The 20,059-nt window shown below is 46.7% G+C and overlaps 2 protein-coding genes across 3 annotated transcripts in view; one reads left to right on the top strand and one right to left on the bottom strand.

The window, feature by feature from the left end:
- LOC147705711 (sulfotransferase 1 family member D1-like) overlaps positions 1 to 14,693 on the bottom strand; it is a 517,747-nt gene extending 503,054 nt beyond the window's left edge. The window contains exon 1 of the mRNA XM_086932132.1: positions 14,495 to 14,693. Within this exon, the coding sequence (XP_086788258.1) occupies positions 14,495 to 14,559 (65 nt within the window). The 5' untranslated portion in view covers positions 14,560 to 14,693. The remainder of the gene's footprint in view (positions 1 to 14,494) is intronic.
- The window catches only part of LOC147705710 (sulfotransferase 1B1-like), a 400,304-nt gene continuing 394,861 nt past the window's right edge, over positions 14,617 to 20,059 (top strand). The window contains exon 1 of one of the 2 annotated variants that reach the window (XM_086932137.1): positions 14,617 to 14,747. The gene's annotated coding sequence lies outside the window, so the exon portion shown is untranslated. The remainder of the gene's footprint in view (positions 14,748 to 20,059) is intronic. The other variant, XM_086932139.1, reaches the window with a different exon arrangement.

The following is a 20,059-nucleotide window of genomic DNA, read 5'->3' as shown; positions in this document are numbered from 1 at the left end:
TTTGCTCACAGTGCCATTTCAGTTTGAACCCAGCCATATGCAAATCAGTCTTGACCCTGCGCCCAATGGGAACAGTCCAGCCTGAACTGCCAGCCTGGTTCTGCCTGGACTAGAAACAAGCATCCTAGGACCGGTTTCGGGGTTTTACCCCTCATCAGCCAGGATAGCTTGACTCCAGTGGCATGGAGAGAACGGGGCCCACATCTGGGCACACCCGTCTCACTCGGGGTGACAAATGCAAAAAGAAAAATGGATGGACAGAATGCAAAGCAATGTCATACATTCACCCCAGTACAGAGATCTGGGCTTAAATCCATAGATTTTTTGCTCACCATGCCGTCCCAGTTTGAACCCAGCCCTCTGCAAATCAGTCTTAACCCTGCTCCCAATGGGAAAAGTCTAGTCCGAACTGCCAGGACAGGCCCTACCTGGACTGGAAACTAGCAGCCTAGGACCAATTTCGGGGTTTCACCCCTCATCGGTCAGTTTAGCTTGACTCCAGTGGCATGGAAAGTACGGGACCCACGCCTGGGCATACCTGACCTACTCTTTGTGACAAATGCAAAAGGAACAATCGATGGACAGAATGCAGAACAATGTCATACAAACACCCCAAAACAGAGATCTGGCCCTAAATGCTTCGTTTTTTTTCTCACCCCGCAGTCCCACTTTGCACTGAGCCATATGCAAAGAAGTCTTGACCCTGCACCCAATGGGAACAGTCCAGCCTGAACTGCCAGGCCAGGTCCGCCCTGGACTGGAAACAAGCATCCTAGGTCCGGTTTCAGGGTTTCACCCCTCCACAGCCAGGGTAGCTTGACTCCAGTGGCATGGAGAGCACGGGACCTCGGGTGGCAAATCAAAAAGGACCAATGGCTGGATAGAATGCAGAACAATGTCATACATTCACCCTGTATAGAGATCTGGGCCTAAATCCATTGTTGTTTTGCATACAATGCTTTTCCAGTTTGAAACCAGCCATATGCAAATCAGTCTTGACCCAGCACTCAATGGGAACAGTCCAGCCTGAATTGCCAGGCCAGGTCTCTGGACTGGAAACAAGCATCCTAGGACCGGTTTTGGGGTTTCACCCCTCATCAGCCAAGATAGCTTGACTCCAGTGGCATGGAGAACATTAGACCCACGTCTGGGCATACCAGTCCCACTCGGGTGACAAATGCAAAAAGAGCAATTGATGGACAGAATTCAGAACAATGTCATACGTTCACCCCAGTACAGAGATCTGGACCTAAGTCCATTGTTTTATTGTTCACCATGCCATTCCAGTTTGAACTCAGCCATATGCAAATCAGTCTTTACCCTGTGCCCAATGGGATCCATCCAGCCCGAAATGCCAGGCCAGGTCCTCCCTGGACTGGAAACAAGCAACCTAGGTCCGGTCCCAGGATTCTTGTTTATGGTCCAGGGAGGACCTGGCTTGGCAGTTCGGGCTGGACAGTTCCCATGAGGCACAGGGTCATGCCTGATTTGCATTTGGCTAGGTCCAAACTGGGGTGGCATAGTGAGCAGAAGAACAATGGATTTAACTCAGATCTTTTGACTGGGGGTGAATGTATGATTTATTTAGCATTTCGTCCTTCATTTGTTTGCATTTCACTTTTCACTGTAAGTGAGATGGGTATGCCCAGACATGGGTCCATTGCTCAATTGGCCACTGAATTCAAGCTAGTCTGGCTGATGAGGGGTAATACCCCGAAACAGGACCCAGGATGCTTGTTTCCGGACCAGGGAGGACCTGGCTTGGCAGTTTGGGCTGAACTGTTCCCACGAGTCACAGGGTCATTACTGATTTGCGTATGGGTGGGTCCAAATTGGGGTGGTATAGTGAGCAGAAGAACAATGGATTTAGCTCAGATATTTTCACTGGTGGTGAATGTATGATTTATTCAGCATTCCACCCTTCGTTTGTTTGCGTGACCCTAGGGCTGTAGTCGGACAGCTGTGTTAACCAAGATTTAATCATTTTGATTTATGGTGCTGACCCCCTGGGTTCTAGGCGACCAGTTGTGTATGTTTACAACTGGCCGTGTCTTTAAATAAACAGAATTGATCCATAAAATAAAGTCAGAGTACAGGAAAACACATAGTTGTGGTTTTCCCTTCCTGAGTTTTTGGAGGCATTAGTCCCTAATGGCTACGGTGTCGCTGTGTAGGCGTTCTTTTATCAGGTTTGAGAAGGTGGGAGAAGAGAAATTAGTGAAGGATGGAGGGGAAGAATTAGCAAAGAAAGGATATGGAGTAGGTGCAAGCCTATGGCACATTTTAGAAGATTGGTGCATGGGATTGAAAGTTTGCGTGTTGGTGATATAAAGAAGTCGATGGTGGTTTCTGTCGGGGGTGTTAGGATGAATTAAGGGTGGCTGGGTTTAAGTAAACTGATTGCATTTTGTGAGGTGTGGTTTTGGTATATACTGATTATATATGGTAAAGAATTTGGTTGAAGGACCTGAATAATAAAGCAGCCTTTTCTCTTTAATGTTATAGCGTGCCATCTCGACTGATGGTGGAAATCAACGGAAATTGTTGCCTACAGGTTGAGCGCCTCAAGAATAAATCCTTCGCTCTCTGGCTTCCTCAAGCCATACACCCACGTTATAGAATTCATTACATGGACCCTTGAAACTGACTTGCTCCTTCATCCATTATAACTTCTGACTGAAATGCTAAAACACTGTTACCCATCTAATTGCTCTTACTTCTCCATTGTACTAAATCTGGTTCTGAAATTACTTTTGATCTTTCAGATCACTGATCTAATTAGGTTACCTTAAATATGTTTATTGTGGAAATACTCCAGCTCTGGTAATGCTGCCTGTTAATGTGGTGCAAGTCTTGACTTTTGAATACATGTTTTTGGTCTTAACTGATGTTAAACTCTCATTCATTCTCGTTATCACAATTTCTGCATAGTATGGCGTATTGTTTCTTTGTTATTCCAAAACATTGGTATTCTTCTATATCTGATGTGCATGTAAGTCTTGTGAAGCTCTCTGACACTCTTTATGGCCTTGTTCCCCAAAAATGAGAGAGGAGGAGGTTGGGGTTGTCCCTTGACCATGCTAACTGGTGCTATTGTGTGCATCCTTGGAGCTGCTCTGCAAACCATTCTTTTTAATGCGGTGCATGTTTCTTGTCCTTGCTAATGCATTATTCTAGCTTCAGGACCAACGGTACCCATAGAATGAGCAAAGAGCCCAAATAAACTGCTGGTCAAGGCTGAATATCAGGGGCGTAGCCCGGGCTCCCGCAGCGCATGGTGTGGGGAGGGGACCCAAAACCCTCCTGAGGGCCCCTACCTTTCAAAGGGGGCTCCATTATGCCCAAGACCTGTAAGATATGGGAGATTCGGGGCCCCTCATGCCATTCTGTTGGGTGGGGGGGTATTTGCATTGCGCCACTGCTGTATTTCTAAATGTTGAAAAGCCAGGCAGTGGCCCTGTAGAATACCTGTAGTACTTCAATCCTGCTGTATGATTTGCTTCCCGCTTGTTTTGAGCCCACTCACTTTGGGGAAGAGGGGAGCAGCACAGACCACTGACACCAAGTTTGTGCGAAAAGGGCTACGTCATTGAAACGGATGCCCATCACATAACAACCTGGTACTTTGCCTTACAAAACTACATCCTCACTATACAAATGTAATCACCTATGATAAGCTACCCCCACCCCTAAATTAGCAACATCATACTTGCACCAGATTGGCCTTCTGTAACTGAGATCTCTAAAATCACTTCCCTTTTTTATACCTCGATTAACCTTTCATCCCATTCAACTTCTTCCCTACCCTTGGTTAACCAGGAGGGAACTTGCCTACCTGTTCTCTTTCAGCCTAAACTGCTGCCGACAACAATAATAAACTTCTGTAAATCATTGCAACTTCTCAGCCAACCGCTGGTGCACCTGAATAAAGTGACAACCTGAATAGCATAGCATCCCTTTGCACACCTGATTGCAATAAAACATGCCTAGCCCCCAAAATCCGTAAATCAAGCCAGTGGACCCCAAAATCCCTAAATATGGGGACAGGAGGGTTGGGACAAAAATGCTACCACACAGCTACCAGCCACTATGTCACCAAGACAGAATGTTGGCTGGTATTTCAAACGACAGGCTATATATCCCTTGGGCTACATATGTAGCCCAAATTACACCCAAACCCTGAGCAGTTGTCAAACTGCTCCACTTCCCCAAAATACCATGGTGTCAGACCTCCCTGTGGTCAGCTGGCCCCTAAATCCCCCTTGGGGAAGAGTGGAGAAGAAAGACCATTGACACTAGGTTTGTGTGAAAAATGCTGCTTTATTAAAACAGGCATACATCACAAAATAACCTTGGCCTTTGCCTTACAAAACTAAAACCTCACTATACATTTTTAATCACCTATGATAAGCTACCCCCGCCCCAAAAATATCCCTACCCCAAAAACAACTTAAATCAGCAATATCCTATTAGCACCAGAGCTGGTCAACTGTAACAGAGAGCTCTAAAATCTTTTCCCTTTTTCTACCTCTATTAACCTTTCATCCCATTCAACTTCTTACCTACCCTTGAACATCCTAGGTTAACCAGGAGGGAACTTGCCTACCTGTTGCCTTTCAGCCCAAACTGCCGCTGAAAACAACAATAAACTTCTTTAAATCAAGGCAACTTCTCAGCCAACAGTCACCCAGAAAAGGGGGAGGCAAAATTGCTCACCTCTTTTTCTGGCCACCCCCACCCCGAAACCCATGTGTACTTGAAGAGATATGAGCCCAACTACTGAATATGCTGTACTTTTGCCAAAACAAACTTTAACTGTAACAGGTATAGTTCCATGCCCATGAAGGACAAATGGACACATCTCCTTAAAAATATTCTACATCCTCATAATGGAGATCTGAATGGACTACTTTACCTAAACCAGCGTCACTTCAGAAAGGACGCAACTCTTTATTTAGCTTCCTCCTGGCCTTGTCAATGGATGACGGCTTGACAGCCCCACGCCAAACCCTTCTGGGTATGAATTCAGTCCAAAGTATGTGGAAACCTGCCCTAGCCTATGGATCTCTACCAAGTCCTCCTTCATGGATTTTATTAGCGCTAAGGCCTTCGGGAATACAAGGTCATTCTAGCTTAGGTGAATCAGAAGCAGGGCTGGGCTGGGATCTGGGGGCTTGCTATTGAGAAGCTGTGCTGCTGCATGAGCACTGTTGCAGGCTGCTTTAGCAACACTACTGCTGCTTTTACTAAAGGGGGATGATACTGCAGCACAGCTGCAAAATTGGGCCACGGTAACAAAAATGGCCCCCACTGCTCAAAAACTGGCCCCCACCCATCCGGCCCACCAGGAAAACACCTGGTGCCTGCTACAGCCAGTCCAGCCCTGATCAGAAGAATATCAGGACATTTCTCCCAAACAAAAATTCTATTCAGACAGGGAATAAGCTCCCTCCATGTCATCCCACCTTTTTCCACCCAAGTGATTGAATATAAAGCATTGTTAAACTTCAGATTTGCCCCATGGCTGCTGTCCCTCATTTGACGCTCTGCCAACTTAACGAAGGAGTGGCCCACAATCCAAATCTTCAGCCCTGCAGCCTGAGGCCCGGGAACAGAACCTGTAACAGAAACAAAGCTGACAACCTGTACAGTCACTGCTTCAATTCTTCCACATTGAAACTCTGTAAGCAATTTGATGACCATCTTCACAGCTCCATGATGTACCCCTGACCCCAACCATGCCTGCCCACTTCCATAGCTATCCGTATTCTGACTGTGTCCCGAACTTGCGTGCATCCGAGCCAATCAGTGCCAGCACCTTGCGCATAAAGGACATCAGTTGAAAAGATGTAATTGGCTTACCATCCTCGTGTTTAAACAACTTCTCCCCAATAGGGATTGTCCCAGGTTCCAGGTCACAGGGCTGTACCCCAGCGCACCAGGTAAATGTAAGCTACAGGATATATTCACAGGAAACCCCTCCCGCTTTTTTCTTCTAGTCTGTCTTAGACTTGTACAGCAAAACACCCAAAATTTCTCACACCGACTAACCTCCTCCTTGCCCCCCAGCAGCTCCAACACTAGAATTGCCCCAAAAAACATCCCCGACATAAGGGCTGAAAACAGCACTCCCTCACTATCCTAGGAAGGGCTTTGAGTATCTCACTTACTGTGTCCAATTCCATGGCCTTCGATTGGGGCTGCCTTGATCAACTTCTCTTACATAGCCCTCTAAAATCCTTCACCCAAGTTTACCAGGTGTAACTCCACAAAACCTTGCCCATAAAGGCACTAACTGCTTACTTGCCTGAAATAGTCACCCTTGACAGGCCTTTGTCCATGAGGGATAAAGAGCACCACATTATCCACCCTATCCGATTTCTTCGACCTCCACTTGCCCCCGCCAATAATTCAGACCAATCCTGATAGTACACCCTTCTCATTGAAATTGCTAAAGAATCAGCTACCAAATGAAGCATTCTATTTCACCTTGGGACCAAAGCTCCTCCGGCATCCTTGTCCTCACTTGGTCCGCCTCCCTGGCCAGCCCATGGAACCTCTCCCACTGTGTACAAGTCAAGGCATCAGTAATGTCATTGTCCACACCGGTCATGTGTCGGGCTCTAAAAATTATGATGAGTTTTAAGCAGTGCAAGACAAAGACCCTCAGCACCTGCCACAGCTGTGGCTCCCTGACCTATTAACCATGTGCACAACTGACATGTTGTTGACTCTTTAAAGGACTATCCTGTGTGACTACAGTCCCCCCCTCCATAGCACCACTGCCACTACAAAGGTAAACAATCTAGGAATGCAATGCTACAACCACCCTCCTTCCATGCTGCTGACAAGTCTTCTGCACACCTATGTCCTTGCCAATAAAGGCCAAAACCGCAACACCCCGCTGCTTCTGAAAAAATCTGCTTGAAAAATTAGGAGGCCCCCTATCTTGGTTTGTCTGGGACCAGAGGGAAGAGAAGAAAAAACAAGTGGTGTCCCACAATACAAATACCAATATTAAAGTCACAGAACTTCTAAATGGGAAGTGTTGTGAATCTATCAAAGATGTAAATCTGAACATTAATACTCAAGTGCGAGAGAGGCAAGAGGTAAGAGGTTATGATCTAGCTGGTACACCACTGTTATTGAAATCCTAACACAATTACTAACACAATATTTACACAAATTTTGCAAAGTGGATTAAAGAGGCTGTTCACAAGAGTTTTTTTTTTAAAAATGTATACAAAATGTTTTCTTTTTATTTCATAGTTTGGTATCTCAATGCTTTAAAAACATATATGAATACACATCTCAACACTTTTGACAATCAATGCAAAGTTTATAAAATATAAAACATAATACATAAAACAAGAATCAAGGAAATGTCGACGCTGCGTTTTGGCTTTTTTCATATACAAACACCTTCTTCAGGACAGATTCTAAATTAAAGAGACACAGAATTACCAAACAGGGATTTTCGCAGTGTTTCTTTGTTGCACATGGTTAAAACTTTCCCCTATACATATATAACTCTTAAGTTCACATGCCCTATTTCTCTTTAAGTTTACACAGTGTCTTGTATCAATTGATATTGTTAAACATTTGTATTGTTGCAATCTATTACCTCTACCTCTTTCTAGTCTGGTCACCATATTGGTTCATGTCAAATTCTTTGAGTATCTATCTATACAGGGCAACCTCTACATTGTTTTATATTTTAATGACGCCGGAATGTCACATACCTCGAAATTGAAATAATTTTGCTTGGACTCAGTAGTGAACTGGAGTTTGTACTGCCTCAGGATCCCTTTAGATATATGGGTCTGTGGGCAATCAGTGCTTGTTGTGAGTATTCTATCAACTGACTGTAAAGCAGAAAGAAAATAATTAATATGCTGTCTGCACCATTTGTTAGGTCCTTACTGCATAGCTAGTAGAAAAACCACTATTACCTTGAACAAGAATAAATGAAGCGATAAACATTGTCCAGGGGAGCCACCGGTTTAGAGGAAATACTTCTTAATTGTATTTCTGCAAGTAAGATGATGGTCAGGGTTACTAGATGTCTCTTCTATTTTTGTTCAATGTGTATGCTTAACACCATGGCTGCTGTGCATTTTCCCCTCCTGTGCTTATTTGTGAGCTTTCCCATTATAGTTGACGAGCTCAGCTCGTCATCAGCACAGCTCAACTGTGCCTCATGATGAGCTGAGCTCGTCATGAGCATCAAAAGGGTTAATAAGGCATAGGACTCACCATTCATAGGGTAAGCGAATCACTGAAAACGTAGACCTTCTTCTGCTGGGTTTCTTGGCACATAAGGACTCAGGGGTCTACCTCCCGTCTTTATGGAAATTCAGACTCACTCTGTGAAGATAAAGGGTATAGTTTTTGCTCCCTGTACATTATGGACTGGTGGGAAAGTTTTAACCATGTGCAACAAAGAAACACTGCAAACATCACTGTTTGGTAATTCTGTGTCTCTTTAATTTAGAATCTGTCCTGAAGAAGGTGTTTGTATATAAAAAAAGACGAAACGCTGCGTCGACATTTCTTTGATTCTTGTTTTATGTATTATGTTTTATATTTTATAAACTTTGTATTGATTGAGATGTGTATTCATCTATGTTTTTAACGCATTGAGATACCAAACTGTATGAAATGAAAAAAAAAATTGTATACGCTTTTTTAACATAAAACTCTTGTGAACAGCCTCTTTAATCCACTTTGCAAAATGTGTGTAAACATTGTGTTAGTAATTGTGTTAGGATTTCAATAACAGTGGTGTACCAGCTAGATCAGAACCTCGAACCTCTTGCATCTCTCGCACCTGAGAATTAATATTCAGGTTTACATCTTTGATAGATTCACAACACTTCCCATTTAGAAGTTCTGTGAGTTTAATATTGGTATTTGTATTGTGGGAAACCGCTTGTTTTTTCTTCTGAAAAAATCTGAGCATCTCCCTCCATTTCAGTTAAATCTGCAAGTTAAATCCCAGTAAAGGATTGTAAGAAGGCTCTCCACATTCTCAAGTCCTCTTTAACATCGGCCGACAGCCTGATGTGATCGTGAGGTAACGGTAGTCCAGAAAATGATATCCCTGGCGAACTTTAGATGACCCAACAGGACATCTACCTCTTTCACCAGCACCCCCAAGTCACCCAAGAGTTCCCCAAAGCTGACCAGCAGGCGCTGGCAGTCTTCAGAACTGGATTTTCCTATGAAAAAGAAATTGTCCAGGCAATGCATCATATGTTCGTGCCCTGTGCACCAAGTGATTAGCCACTGCAGAAACGGGCTGAAACACTCATATAAAGCAAATAAAATGGAGCAACCCATTGTGAACGTCCTAGTTAACCAGGAGGCAACTTGCCTATCTGTTCTTTTTCAGCCTGTACTATATGCCTTCAAATTGAATGCCCAGCAGTTGAATGTGGGCAGGTTGTACTAGCAACAAATGGAAGGCAGACTTAATGTTGCTCTTAGCCCTAAGTGCCCCTGTCCTGCTCTTTCCACTTAGGGCAAGGCCACATCAACAGATGAAAATGTCACAGAAACCTGTTCTGCTGATATGAAATCATTAACTGACTGTCTTTTCGGCCATGAAAGATGTTGAATTAACCTAAATTGTCACTGCTGTTTTTTGGGAACTAAGCTGATTGGAGACACAATGAGGTGCTCTGTAGGCCATTCCTCAAAGGGGCCCGCCATCCTATCTTCCTGAATTTTTTTACTTAATTTGTCCCACATTACCTGTGCATGCTCACTTGCTGACTTCAAGTTCACTGCCCTGCGGCACATCTCAAGCCACAGTAATCTAATCTGAAACCTTCCATAGAAACTTGTAGTAGTAGCCTAACGTTGTCTGTCCTGTCATATTGTGAGAGCCAAATTCGAGTCAATCTAACTTAATGGGCTTCCCCTCCAGATCCCTGTTTCCCCCCCACTTGCCCTGTAGCCAGTGGCCTGTCCATATTGTTGCCCTGATACAACCCCTTGCTGACCCCTCTGTGCCATCTGCGGCTGTCCATAACCTGCTGAATAACCAGAAGACTCACCCATCCCAAAGAAATTGACAAATGGGTGTCTGCCTGCACATTCAGAACATTCATGCCGGAACTTACAAAATTCCCTCATGCAGAGTCCTTCATTGAAATCCAAACAGGCCCCACTATGGCTACCCTGTCTTTTGCCTGAAACCTCCCCACTCCCTGTTTGGGGCGGCCCTGAAAGGGCTTATACATGATTGGCAATCCTCAAGCGGTAAAAACCGTCTTGACAAATTTTGCCGGGCCCATCATGTGATGCCATAAATCCATGTCCAGTTTCCCAGATTAAGAGTGGTCTGCTCAATTCAGACACTCTGTTCATCACCACCCCCTTTTCTAAATCGTTTTTGGCCACTATAGGTGTGGCAGGGTATACTCAGACATGAGTCCCTTTCTCACTGCTCCATCAGGATTCAAGCAAGCCGGGCCGAAGACGGCTGAAATGCCAGAAACCGGTCCCCGGTAGCTTGTCTCCTTTCTGGTGAAGAATTGGCTTGGTAGTTTAGTCTGCCCTGTTCCCATGATGCACTGGGCCAGGGACAGACTGATTTGCATATAGCCAGGTTCTGAGCTGGGGTGGGGCAGTGAGATAAATAACGGTGATGGATCAAGCCCTGATCTTTGGACTGGGTAAGAGTGGTCTGCTCAATTCAGACACTCTGTTCATCACCACCCCCTTTTCTAAATCGTTTTTGGCCACTATAGGTGTGGCAGGGTATACTCAGACATGAGTCCCTTTCTCACTGCTCCATCAGGATTCAAGCAAGCCGGGCCGAAGACGGCTGAAATGCCAGAAACCGGTCCCCGGTAGCTTGTCTCCTTTCTGGTGAAGAATTGGCTTGGTAGTTTAGTCTGCCCTGTTCCCATGATGCACTGGGCCAGGGACAGACTGATTTGCATATAGCCAGGTTCTGGGGTGGGGCAGTGAGATAAATAACGGTGATGGATCAAGCCCTGATCTTTGGACTGGGTAAGAGTGGTCTGCTCAATTCAGACACTCTGTTCATCACCACCCCCTTTTCTAAATCGTTTTTGGCCACTATAGGTGTGGCAGGGTATACTCAGACATGAGTCCCTTTCTCACTGCTCCATCAGGATTCAAGCAAGCCGGGCCGAAGACGGCTGAAATGCCAGAAACCGGTCCCCGGTAGCTTGTCTCCTTTCTGGTGAAGAATTGGCTTGGTAGTTTAGTCTGCCCTGTTCCCATGATGCACTGGGCCAGGGACAGGCTGATTTGCATATAGCCAGGTTCTGAGCTGGGGTGGGGCAGTGAGATAAATAACGGTGATGGATCAAGCCCTGATCTTTGGACTGGGTAAGAGTGGTCTGCTCAATTCAGACACTCTGTTCATCACCACCCCCTTTTCTAAATCAGTTTCCCAGATTAAGCATTGGGGTCTACCATCATGCGGGCTCAGAATTCTTCTTCCCTAGAACCTTCCTTGGACCTGGGTTTTGCCTGTGGAGCAGTTTCAGCATTTTAATATACTCCCCCTTCCAAATCCTCTCCTTATTGGACTGCATGAGGTGGGACCCCAATGGCTTAGAAGTTTCCATATAAGGCAACTTTTTGAATTTCACCTCTTTACTTTCAAGCGCGTTCCTGAGTCTGTACTTGCATCGATTTTTTGCCCCCTCTCATGTTCTGAAACTACCCCCATGTCAGTCACCTTACCGGATTTTCCCGTCTGATCTGTGCTTGCAGTTCTTTTTTCTTTGACCTCCTGTTTACTGTCCCCTTGCTTCACTACAGAGTTGTCTGTGCCCACTTTTTGGTCCTCCTTTCAAACACTAGTGTCCCACACAAATAGTCCTTTCCTTAGACGGGCCTCGCTGCTCTCCTGAGGCTCCCTTGCCTCCACCCCAATTGACAACATGCATTTTGTGTAAAGCCCACAACTATGTATCTTTCTTGGTGCCAAGGTCGCTGCCTGCTTGGGGGCCCTTTGTTTCGCCACCTTCTCTTGCTGCCAGGTCCTGACCCATCCTCCTGAGTGCTTCTGCACATGTGGGACCTGGAAAACACTAGGTGCAGATTATTTAGAAGACCGCCCCACCACACCTTCCTGCTACCAATTCAAAACCTCTGCCTGCCCCTTGTCATTGTCCCTCATCTCCGCTTCTTCTAGTCTTTCTTCTTTGTAATCAAGTGTGGATGGTTCCGTTTGCACCCCTAAGTCTATACGTGCAACGTCATCTACCCGCCTCTTAAGAGGCCCACTTTCATGAATCATGCGATCATATGACAACCTACTGAGGGAGCCGTACTTTGCCCTCCCCACCTCCCCAATGATCCGGGACGCTTATTCTTGTGCTCCTTCTTGCTGGGGGATGCTCCACATTCTCCTGCCTGGTGCACCGCAGCGGCCACATCAGACCTTCTTGGGGCAGTGATCTTGAGGTCCCCCGACGTATTCCAGCTAGCCGTATAGGCTGCGCTCTCTCTTCACCTCAGGGTCATTGAGCTGCACATGGATCTCCGAAGTTAGGCCCCACAGCCAATGCACTGAGAAGCAAAACAGAACCAAGGCCTGGTGTGCTGGTAAAAAATGACACACACTGAAGCTCATTTCATGCCCTCCCATCCATACCCATACTTAGCCTACTTTCCTCTGCTTGGTTTGCCCGTGGGTTGGGGCCTACCCAGGATGGCAAACTGACCTCTCCTGCTGCCTCTCCACTTTCCCTTGATCTCTGGCATGCCCCTGCCTTATTCACTCTACAATATACCCTGCTTGGGGGCTTCACCACTGAGGTGCTGTGTGAGTTCCCCAATCTTAGCCTAAAGGCCTCATGGAGGTCCTCTCTCTAAACATCCTCCGCCCCTCACTACATTCCTAAGTAGCTGTCACGACCACCAGTCATGGCTGTCCAATCAGCTGCGATCATGGACCCGCTGGGTCCTCATGGAGCCCCTGAGGCTCCACAGGTGCCCCCATGCTCACGTCACTGCTCCAAACTGCCCTGACCCCATAGGTGCCCTCTTCAGCCAGGTATCACTGCTCCTGTCCTCTTATGCAGGCCTTTATCTTGTGCTGAGCAGAGGTCTTCCTCCTTCTTCCGAACCAAAGTCTACACCTCTTCTAAAATCAACTGGTCATATACCTTGCGAAAATCAACTTGCAAACGTACCTCTCCAGCCTCTGCACTACTATTCATTTGAGTTACCTCCTCGTCTGATCCCTTCTCCTCCCTCTCCATAGTGCTGGCTTTGTGCGAGCGCAGTCCTTAAAACGTATCTCCATTAAATGCCTCCGACTTCACCCTCCATCCACGTAAAGCTGCGCTCATGTCCGCAAGAAGGGAAGCACTGTTGAAGATGGTGACTCTACTGCGGCTACTATATTTGTTTGGAGTACTCCCGGTCTGGATCCCGGTGGGGATGTTCTGATACCTCCAAACACTGGTTACGTCATTCCTATGGGAAGTGGGGAGACATAAGGTGGCACTAACCACGCTGAGAACGAAGGCAGCAAGTGGATTCTTTGCTATTACATTGCGCTAGTGCATCATCATAGGGTTTTGTTTTCAAATATGCAAACCTCCACCCGGAGGTAACCACTGGATTTGTAGTAGTGTCCAGAGAAAGGTAAGAGCTCAGAAAATAGTGAGGTAAAATTCTTTGAATCGCCTTTATTGAGCTACATTTATTAATTAGAAAAATAGGTAATTCAAACAAAATAAAAAGTTAACGTGCATGGATCGTGCTAATGGACCACTTGCACTATTTGTGTATTAAAAAACTGAGGTCGACATGTTTCAGCCCCCTATACCCAGATGGGTCTATGGGGCTTTCTTTGGGACCATTAAAAAAGTACTCACACGATTTGTGCAGCAATTATAGAAGTGGTTCTGTTATTCCACTCCAGATACAGAAAGGGCAATAGTACCTTAATTTAACAGTTTGTGTACTTCCTCGGAGGGCGGAGAGAGTATCTTACTCAAGTGAAAGCTTTGCTTTCACTTGAGTTAGATTGAACAAGCACTTGCAATGCAATAGGTCTCGCATTTGCGAGATTTTGAGCTATTGTAATTGTAAATGACACTGTTTTTTAGCAAAGTTTTTTTTAAAACCTGCAAGCAACAACTACAAATTCAAAGTGCACATAAATAAAAGCCACTGTCATTGTTATAATCAATGCCAAAAGGACAAAGTTTCGAAAATGCGAGACCTATTGCATTGGGAATGCTTGTCATCCTTCTGTTCAGGGGATTTTCTTCTTGCCTGCAACAAGTGGCGCGTACTTTGTATTTTAGTCAAAGGTCCTGTTTTGTTGGGGGTTAATAATGATAAGCAAGTCTAGGCGAAAGAAAATCCGGATTCGAGAGAAAAGCTTGGAAAGACTAATATAATAGAGGCGAGCGATAACAAATATAGCTAATCGAATTACGGGTTGCCCCTTCCCCACAAACAGATTTTTGTAGCCATTCGTCGTCTTTACCTGCTTTGGTTGCCCAGAACTGAACCAGCTGTGTTATCGCTGCCTTTCCCTCGGGAAGCACGCATTTCTTCTTGCACCCTGGGTTGGGCTGGTGCCAGGTGAATGGGCTGAGTCCCGAGAAGATTTTCGAAAACGCTGAAAGAGTCCGTATAAGAGAGCCCTTCCGCCACTACTGGAGCCAGCAAAGATTCATAGCGAGTGGACTGGTTGCAGCAAAGCGGCGCCAACAGATACAGACAATCAGGGTACAAAGGCAAGTTTTGTTCTTCACCACTTACTAACTCTTATGGATTCTTTACGAGCTACTCCTGATTTTATCGTGAAAAACGGATGCACAGACTATTGTCGAATTCTCTCTTGCCATATTATTGATAGTGAATCTTCATGACTCGTACTCAGTCAGGGGCGTAGCTTGGTCAGCATGATTCATTGGTTGGGGTCGGGGTGGCGGGTCTATCAGGCAGGGTCGTCTTGTTAAAATACATGATATGAGAAGCAGGTCACGAGACGAGCCTAATATGTAGTAGAAAGAAAGTGAAATGCGGATTTTTGGGGGCACTTAAAGCATACATGCCAATATTTCAGAAGAGCGAAGTGGGAGATTTTTTTTAAAAATCGGGAAAAACGGGCTTTGAATCGGGTTACTGGCATGTATGGGCTTTGGAAGTGTGCTGCTGCAGTATCGGACATTTGAAGCGCAAACGCACGTTTTTTTCTTACCTTTAAGAAGCATGGAGCGCAATGTTAGGCAGAGAGAGGGGGGTGCAAGTGTTATGTATGCACTGGCCTGACAGGTTGCTAGCAGAGCATAACCCCCCCCCCCCCTTCCCTTTGTGGCAGCCCGAGCTGAAACAGCTTCCCGTGCAAACACACAGTCCCCAAGTACTTCGCAGGTCTTTAAAAGACCATTCGTGTGTTAATGAGGCTTTGTTGGGTTTTCACCCCTTCTAGAGCCCCAGGATCGGCACTTTGACTATTGCTGGAAGAATTAGCACGTTACACAATACCAAGCCCTGTCAGCTGAAACCCCAAGGAATCGGGTTTTTGCTTGCAGGAATCGGGAGGCGGGAGACTAGCCTTGAAATCGGTAGTCTCACGCCTGAATCGAGAGAGGGTTGGCATGTCTGCAATTAAAACGCATATTTTCCCAAAATGTGTAAGGCTTTTAAAACATAGACGCAAGAGTGTGTGTGTTTTTGTCCAAATGAGCATGTACAAAAAATCCCATTTGACATCTGACGGCCACTTTACATTACTCGACTGAAAGCCCTTGTACCAAACTATTTACTATAAGGAATACATTTTTAAGAGGGTGTAACACCCTGGCCCGGATTCAGGAATTTTTATTTGGGTGGGCCAAAGGTGAATTCAGGTGGGCCACTGCAGCAGTCGCGACTTACAGCAGGAAGACTTACGGCAGGAGTAATGCCCAGCCAATCACAATGCTGCAAGCAGCGCTGTGATTTGTCAGGACGCCACCCAGCTACGAGCTTATGTGGCCCAACAATCTTTGCGCACTCAGGAGTGGGCACACCATTCCTCCCCTGCTCTCCTGTACAAACGCTATTCTGCAAGACGGTATTAGGAAGGGGTGTCCCTTGATAATATCGAGCCACATTTGCATGTATCATTGTTTTGCGACTGCAATTAAAGTCGCAAACACTCGCAGTTTACCACCTACTTCAAGTAGGTGGTAAGCCACTCGGAGAGATAAAGGGGTTGCCAGGGGACCCCTTCCGCTTTGTGAAAGGATGTGAAAATATTTATTAAGAGCAAGCAGTGGTCCCACTGACCTCTGCCTGCTCTTAAAAAATGAAACCGACGGCAATGAGGAGGTTTGCCTGAGTCTGCCGCTCCGTCAAAAGGTGGGAGCAACTAGTCGATATCCGAACCCCACACCACACAAAAAGAAAACAGAATGACCCCCCCAGGTGTCGGTAAGACTCTAGAAGAAGAGGAAGTCTGAAACAAAGATCCACCACGGAGAATAAATGAGTAATTACCAAACTTCTAAGGAGCTGATGCGAGGAACAAGATGGCGCCTCGAAACTGAAACCGCCACCACGAAAACATAAGACGAACAAAAGAGCTACGGAGCGCCTATACCAGCAGCGACTCCCCGGCAAATAAGGTCAGTTTAAGCGGAAACCCCCATGACACCCCCCCCCCCCCCCCGCAGTGAGCAAGTGTAGCCCGCCGACAGTAGCGCAGCGAGCAGCGTAAGGAACTAATGCGCATAGGTAAACAACAGCTGCAGCAGCTGCGGGGCAACGGAGTGAGACAGCACCGCTAGGCAACCGGAACAAAAGAGCCTACCCTCAAAGTATCCTCAGGGTGCAAGAGCGGAGAACTCGATCCGGGTACAAAACTGAAACTGAAAATACCCTGAGACGAGGCCGCCATCTTAGAAGGAGAGCTCGTACGGCACACCACGCACAAACAGCGCGCTCCAGAAAAGCCCACAGTGAAGATCGCCGAGGAGCTGGTGAGCGGAGGAAGAAAACAACCCCCAAACTGCAGGGGAAAGAAACAAAATAGGGCCACAGTAAACAACCTCAGGGCTACAGGGCAGTGGAGCATATGCAAAAACAACCCCCAAACTGCAGGGGAAAGAAACAAAATAGGGCCACAGTAAACAACCTCAGGGCTACAGGGCAGCGGAGCATATGCAAAAAAAAAAAGAAAAGAAAACTGAAACTAAACTCCCCAAAGTGACTTACCCAGGGAACGAGTCAGCCATCTTAAGGGTGATCCATACACACCGCAAGCAAAAAGCACGATCCGGACTGTGAGATCGACGAGAGAGCGGTGAACGGTGAGGAGGACAACGGAGCACCCCAATTGCGGGGGAAGAAACGAACAGAGACTCAACCATCTCCCTCATCCAAAGAGCAAGGAGGGGTGGCGCACACACGTAAGCGCTACCGGACGAACGAACAAAGCCAGTGGGGAGTAGAACAGGGAGAGCAGCGGTGCGCACCACCAACTAGGGAAGCTCCTTGCAACAAAGGCTAAATGAAACAGGAAACCTCGCAACGTCTCAGGCCAAGAAACCTAAGCCCTTGGGTCCCTGCAGAAGGGACATAGCGAGTAAGGAAGTACCTAGCGGGGACAAATAAGACAGTGTGACAAAGAAGAGTGGGCCAATTACTCGCAATACCCATACAGGCTCATCCAGACGAGTGCAGCTCCGGCCCGGTAAAGGAAAATGAAACTGAAACCAAAAGACCCTCAATAGGTAGACTTCTTAGGGGAGGTGAACACTACAACCCCAATCAAGCCGGCAGCTCCACCGAGGAGACACACAGCGGTAGCGGAAAAGCGCTGGGGGTCAATGGCTACATAGTCGCAAGATGCAGGCATAAAGAGATACCACTACCAAGGCAGAGACTGGCACGACCACCCTAAATGAAAACGTCAACAGGACGGGTGGCATCATCAAGGATATCGCAAAGACACGCCAAGCAAGATACAGGCCTGCCTATCCCTGCTGACATCCAAAATAGCGGCTCCCCAGGGCGCAACACCATCCAACCCTGCAAGATTACACACCAAGCTGTCCTAAAGGTGAAATCCAAACAGGGTCAACATGGACTCTCACAGGAACAGAGAAATCAACCAACAGCTCAAAAAAGAGGCAGAAGATTTGAACTCCACCAATCGAAGAGAGGACTGTCAGCCATGGCGGAGAGCGAAGGGAAAATTCAACCGTAGTCGAAAAAGAACAGGGGGGACACATTAATGGACTTTCCCATCAAGCAAAAACCGGATATCAACAGCACACTCAAAATGATTCTGAAAAAGCTGGCTGAGGTCCACGACCTAACCAAAACCACGAAACAGACTACTGATGCAAACCAACTGGAACTAGCAGCTGTAAGAGTGGACATGCACACGGCAAACAACAGACTGACAGTGGTAGAACAGAGAATAAGCGACATAGAGGACGGGGATCAACAAATAAATAAAGACCTTAAGGCGCTAACTAAGACCACAGCAGCCCTCCAGAGGCAGACGGCGGAATTGGAAGACCGAACAGAAGGGGGAACATCAGAATCTTAGGAGTGCCGGAGGGCGAGGAGGATAAGGCAGGCTACTGCGTGGCCTTCATCGAGGAAATGATACCCAAAATTACAAACATCAAATTCGATCACCCCTTCGAGCTGGACAGAGCATACAGAATCCCAGCCTTCAAAGCAGCCACAAGGGCGGGACCTCACCCAATAATATGCAAGCCACTAAGATCACAGCATGCAGAGGCACTATTCGGAGTTGCAAGGAAAAACCAAAATATGCAGTGGAATGGGCGAGGCTAATCCTCACACAAGACTACTCCAAGCCCACAGTGGACATAAGAAAAGGATTCCTGGCCCTGCAAGACAAAATGAGGAAGGGAAACATCATATTCTCATTTGTGGGCCCCACAAGATTCTGAATAAACGATAAAGGAAGAAAGCATATCTTCGAGGACCCAAGAGAACTAAGCATGTACCTAGAAGGTCCGACGCAACAGGAGATGGAAACATCCCAAACAGGAACAGGCAAGAGAAGAGCTTCGCCGGAGCTAAGAGTGGAGTGAACAGGAGGATATACAAGGGACAAGATGAACACTCAGGAATAACAACCGTATCTACCTCCGATCAACCACCTCTATCTCAAGACCAAACCAATATGACACAGAGAACATCTTCCTCAGGGCGGGAACAGGAGCGAACAAGAAGATGACCAAGGGATAAGAGGAACACTCGGGAACAACAACCATATCTACCTCAGATCAACCGTTTCTGCCTCAAGACTAAATCAATATGTCACAAAGAACATCTACCTCAAGGCACTGTGAGAAGAGCCGTAGCAAGGCCAAGCGAAACACCATGCCGCAGCAAACAGAGACGACTATGTATATCCTTATATCCTTTTTATATGTGATATCTGTAGGTTCCTATGATGGAGGGAGGGATCAGGAGGGGACGCTTATACGCAAATGGAGAACAAATGTATTTATTTATGAGATTTGTAGAGCGCACAAATACCCGTGGGTGTCTCGGCGCTGAGGACAGCAGACATGTACTCTGTAGCAGAGAGCTTACTGATTGAACAGCCAGGTATTTGTCCTTCTTCTGAAAACTAATAGAGACGGGCTGGATCTAATCTCAGCTGGAAGGACATTCCAAAGTTTTGCTGTGGCCACAATGAAGCGCTTGTCACCCCAAGAAGCGTTTTTTGTACGTGGGACAGTAAGCCCACGATTAGCTGTAGAAGAGCGCAAGGACTGAGTAGGAATGTAAGCTGCTAAAGCCTTGTTAAGGAGGGGGGCGTGGCTAGCCGAGCAGCGAGATGGCCGCTCTCTGAGTGAGCTCCGCCGGCTGCTACGAATAATCCTTGAATAATCCTGTTCCTGGCGACTGCGGACCCTCACCCTTCTGGGGTTCTGCTCCTTAAACCCGGGTGATCCTTCTGCCCAGGTTTGGAGCGCGACGGCGGCTGATCCGAGCAACGGGACGAGCCACCGTTCTCACCGGCAGGCGAGCGGACCTGGTCCCCGACCGGAAGTGCCTGCTGTCGAGG

Source organism: Lissotriton vulgaris, chromosome 7 (assembly GCF_964263255.1).
Source record: "Lissotriton vulgaris chromosome 7, aLisVul1.2, whole genome shotgun sequence".
NCBI lineage: Eukaryota > Metazoa > Chordata > Amphibia > Caudata > Salamandridae > Lissotriton > Lissotriton vulgaris.
Note: the sequence above shows the minus strand (reverse complement) of the source record. Positions and strands in the feature narration are given on the sequence as shown.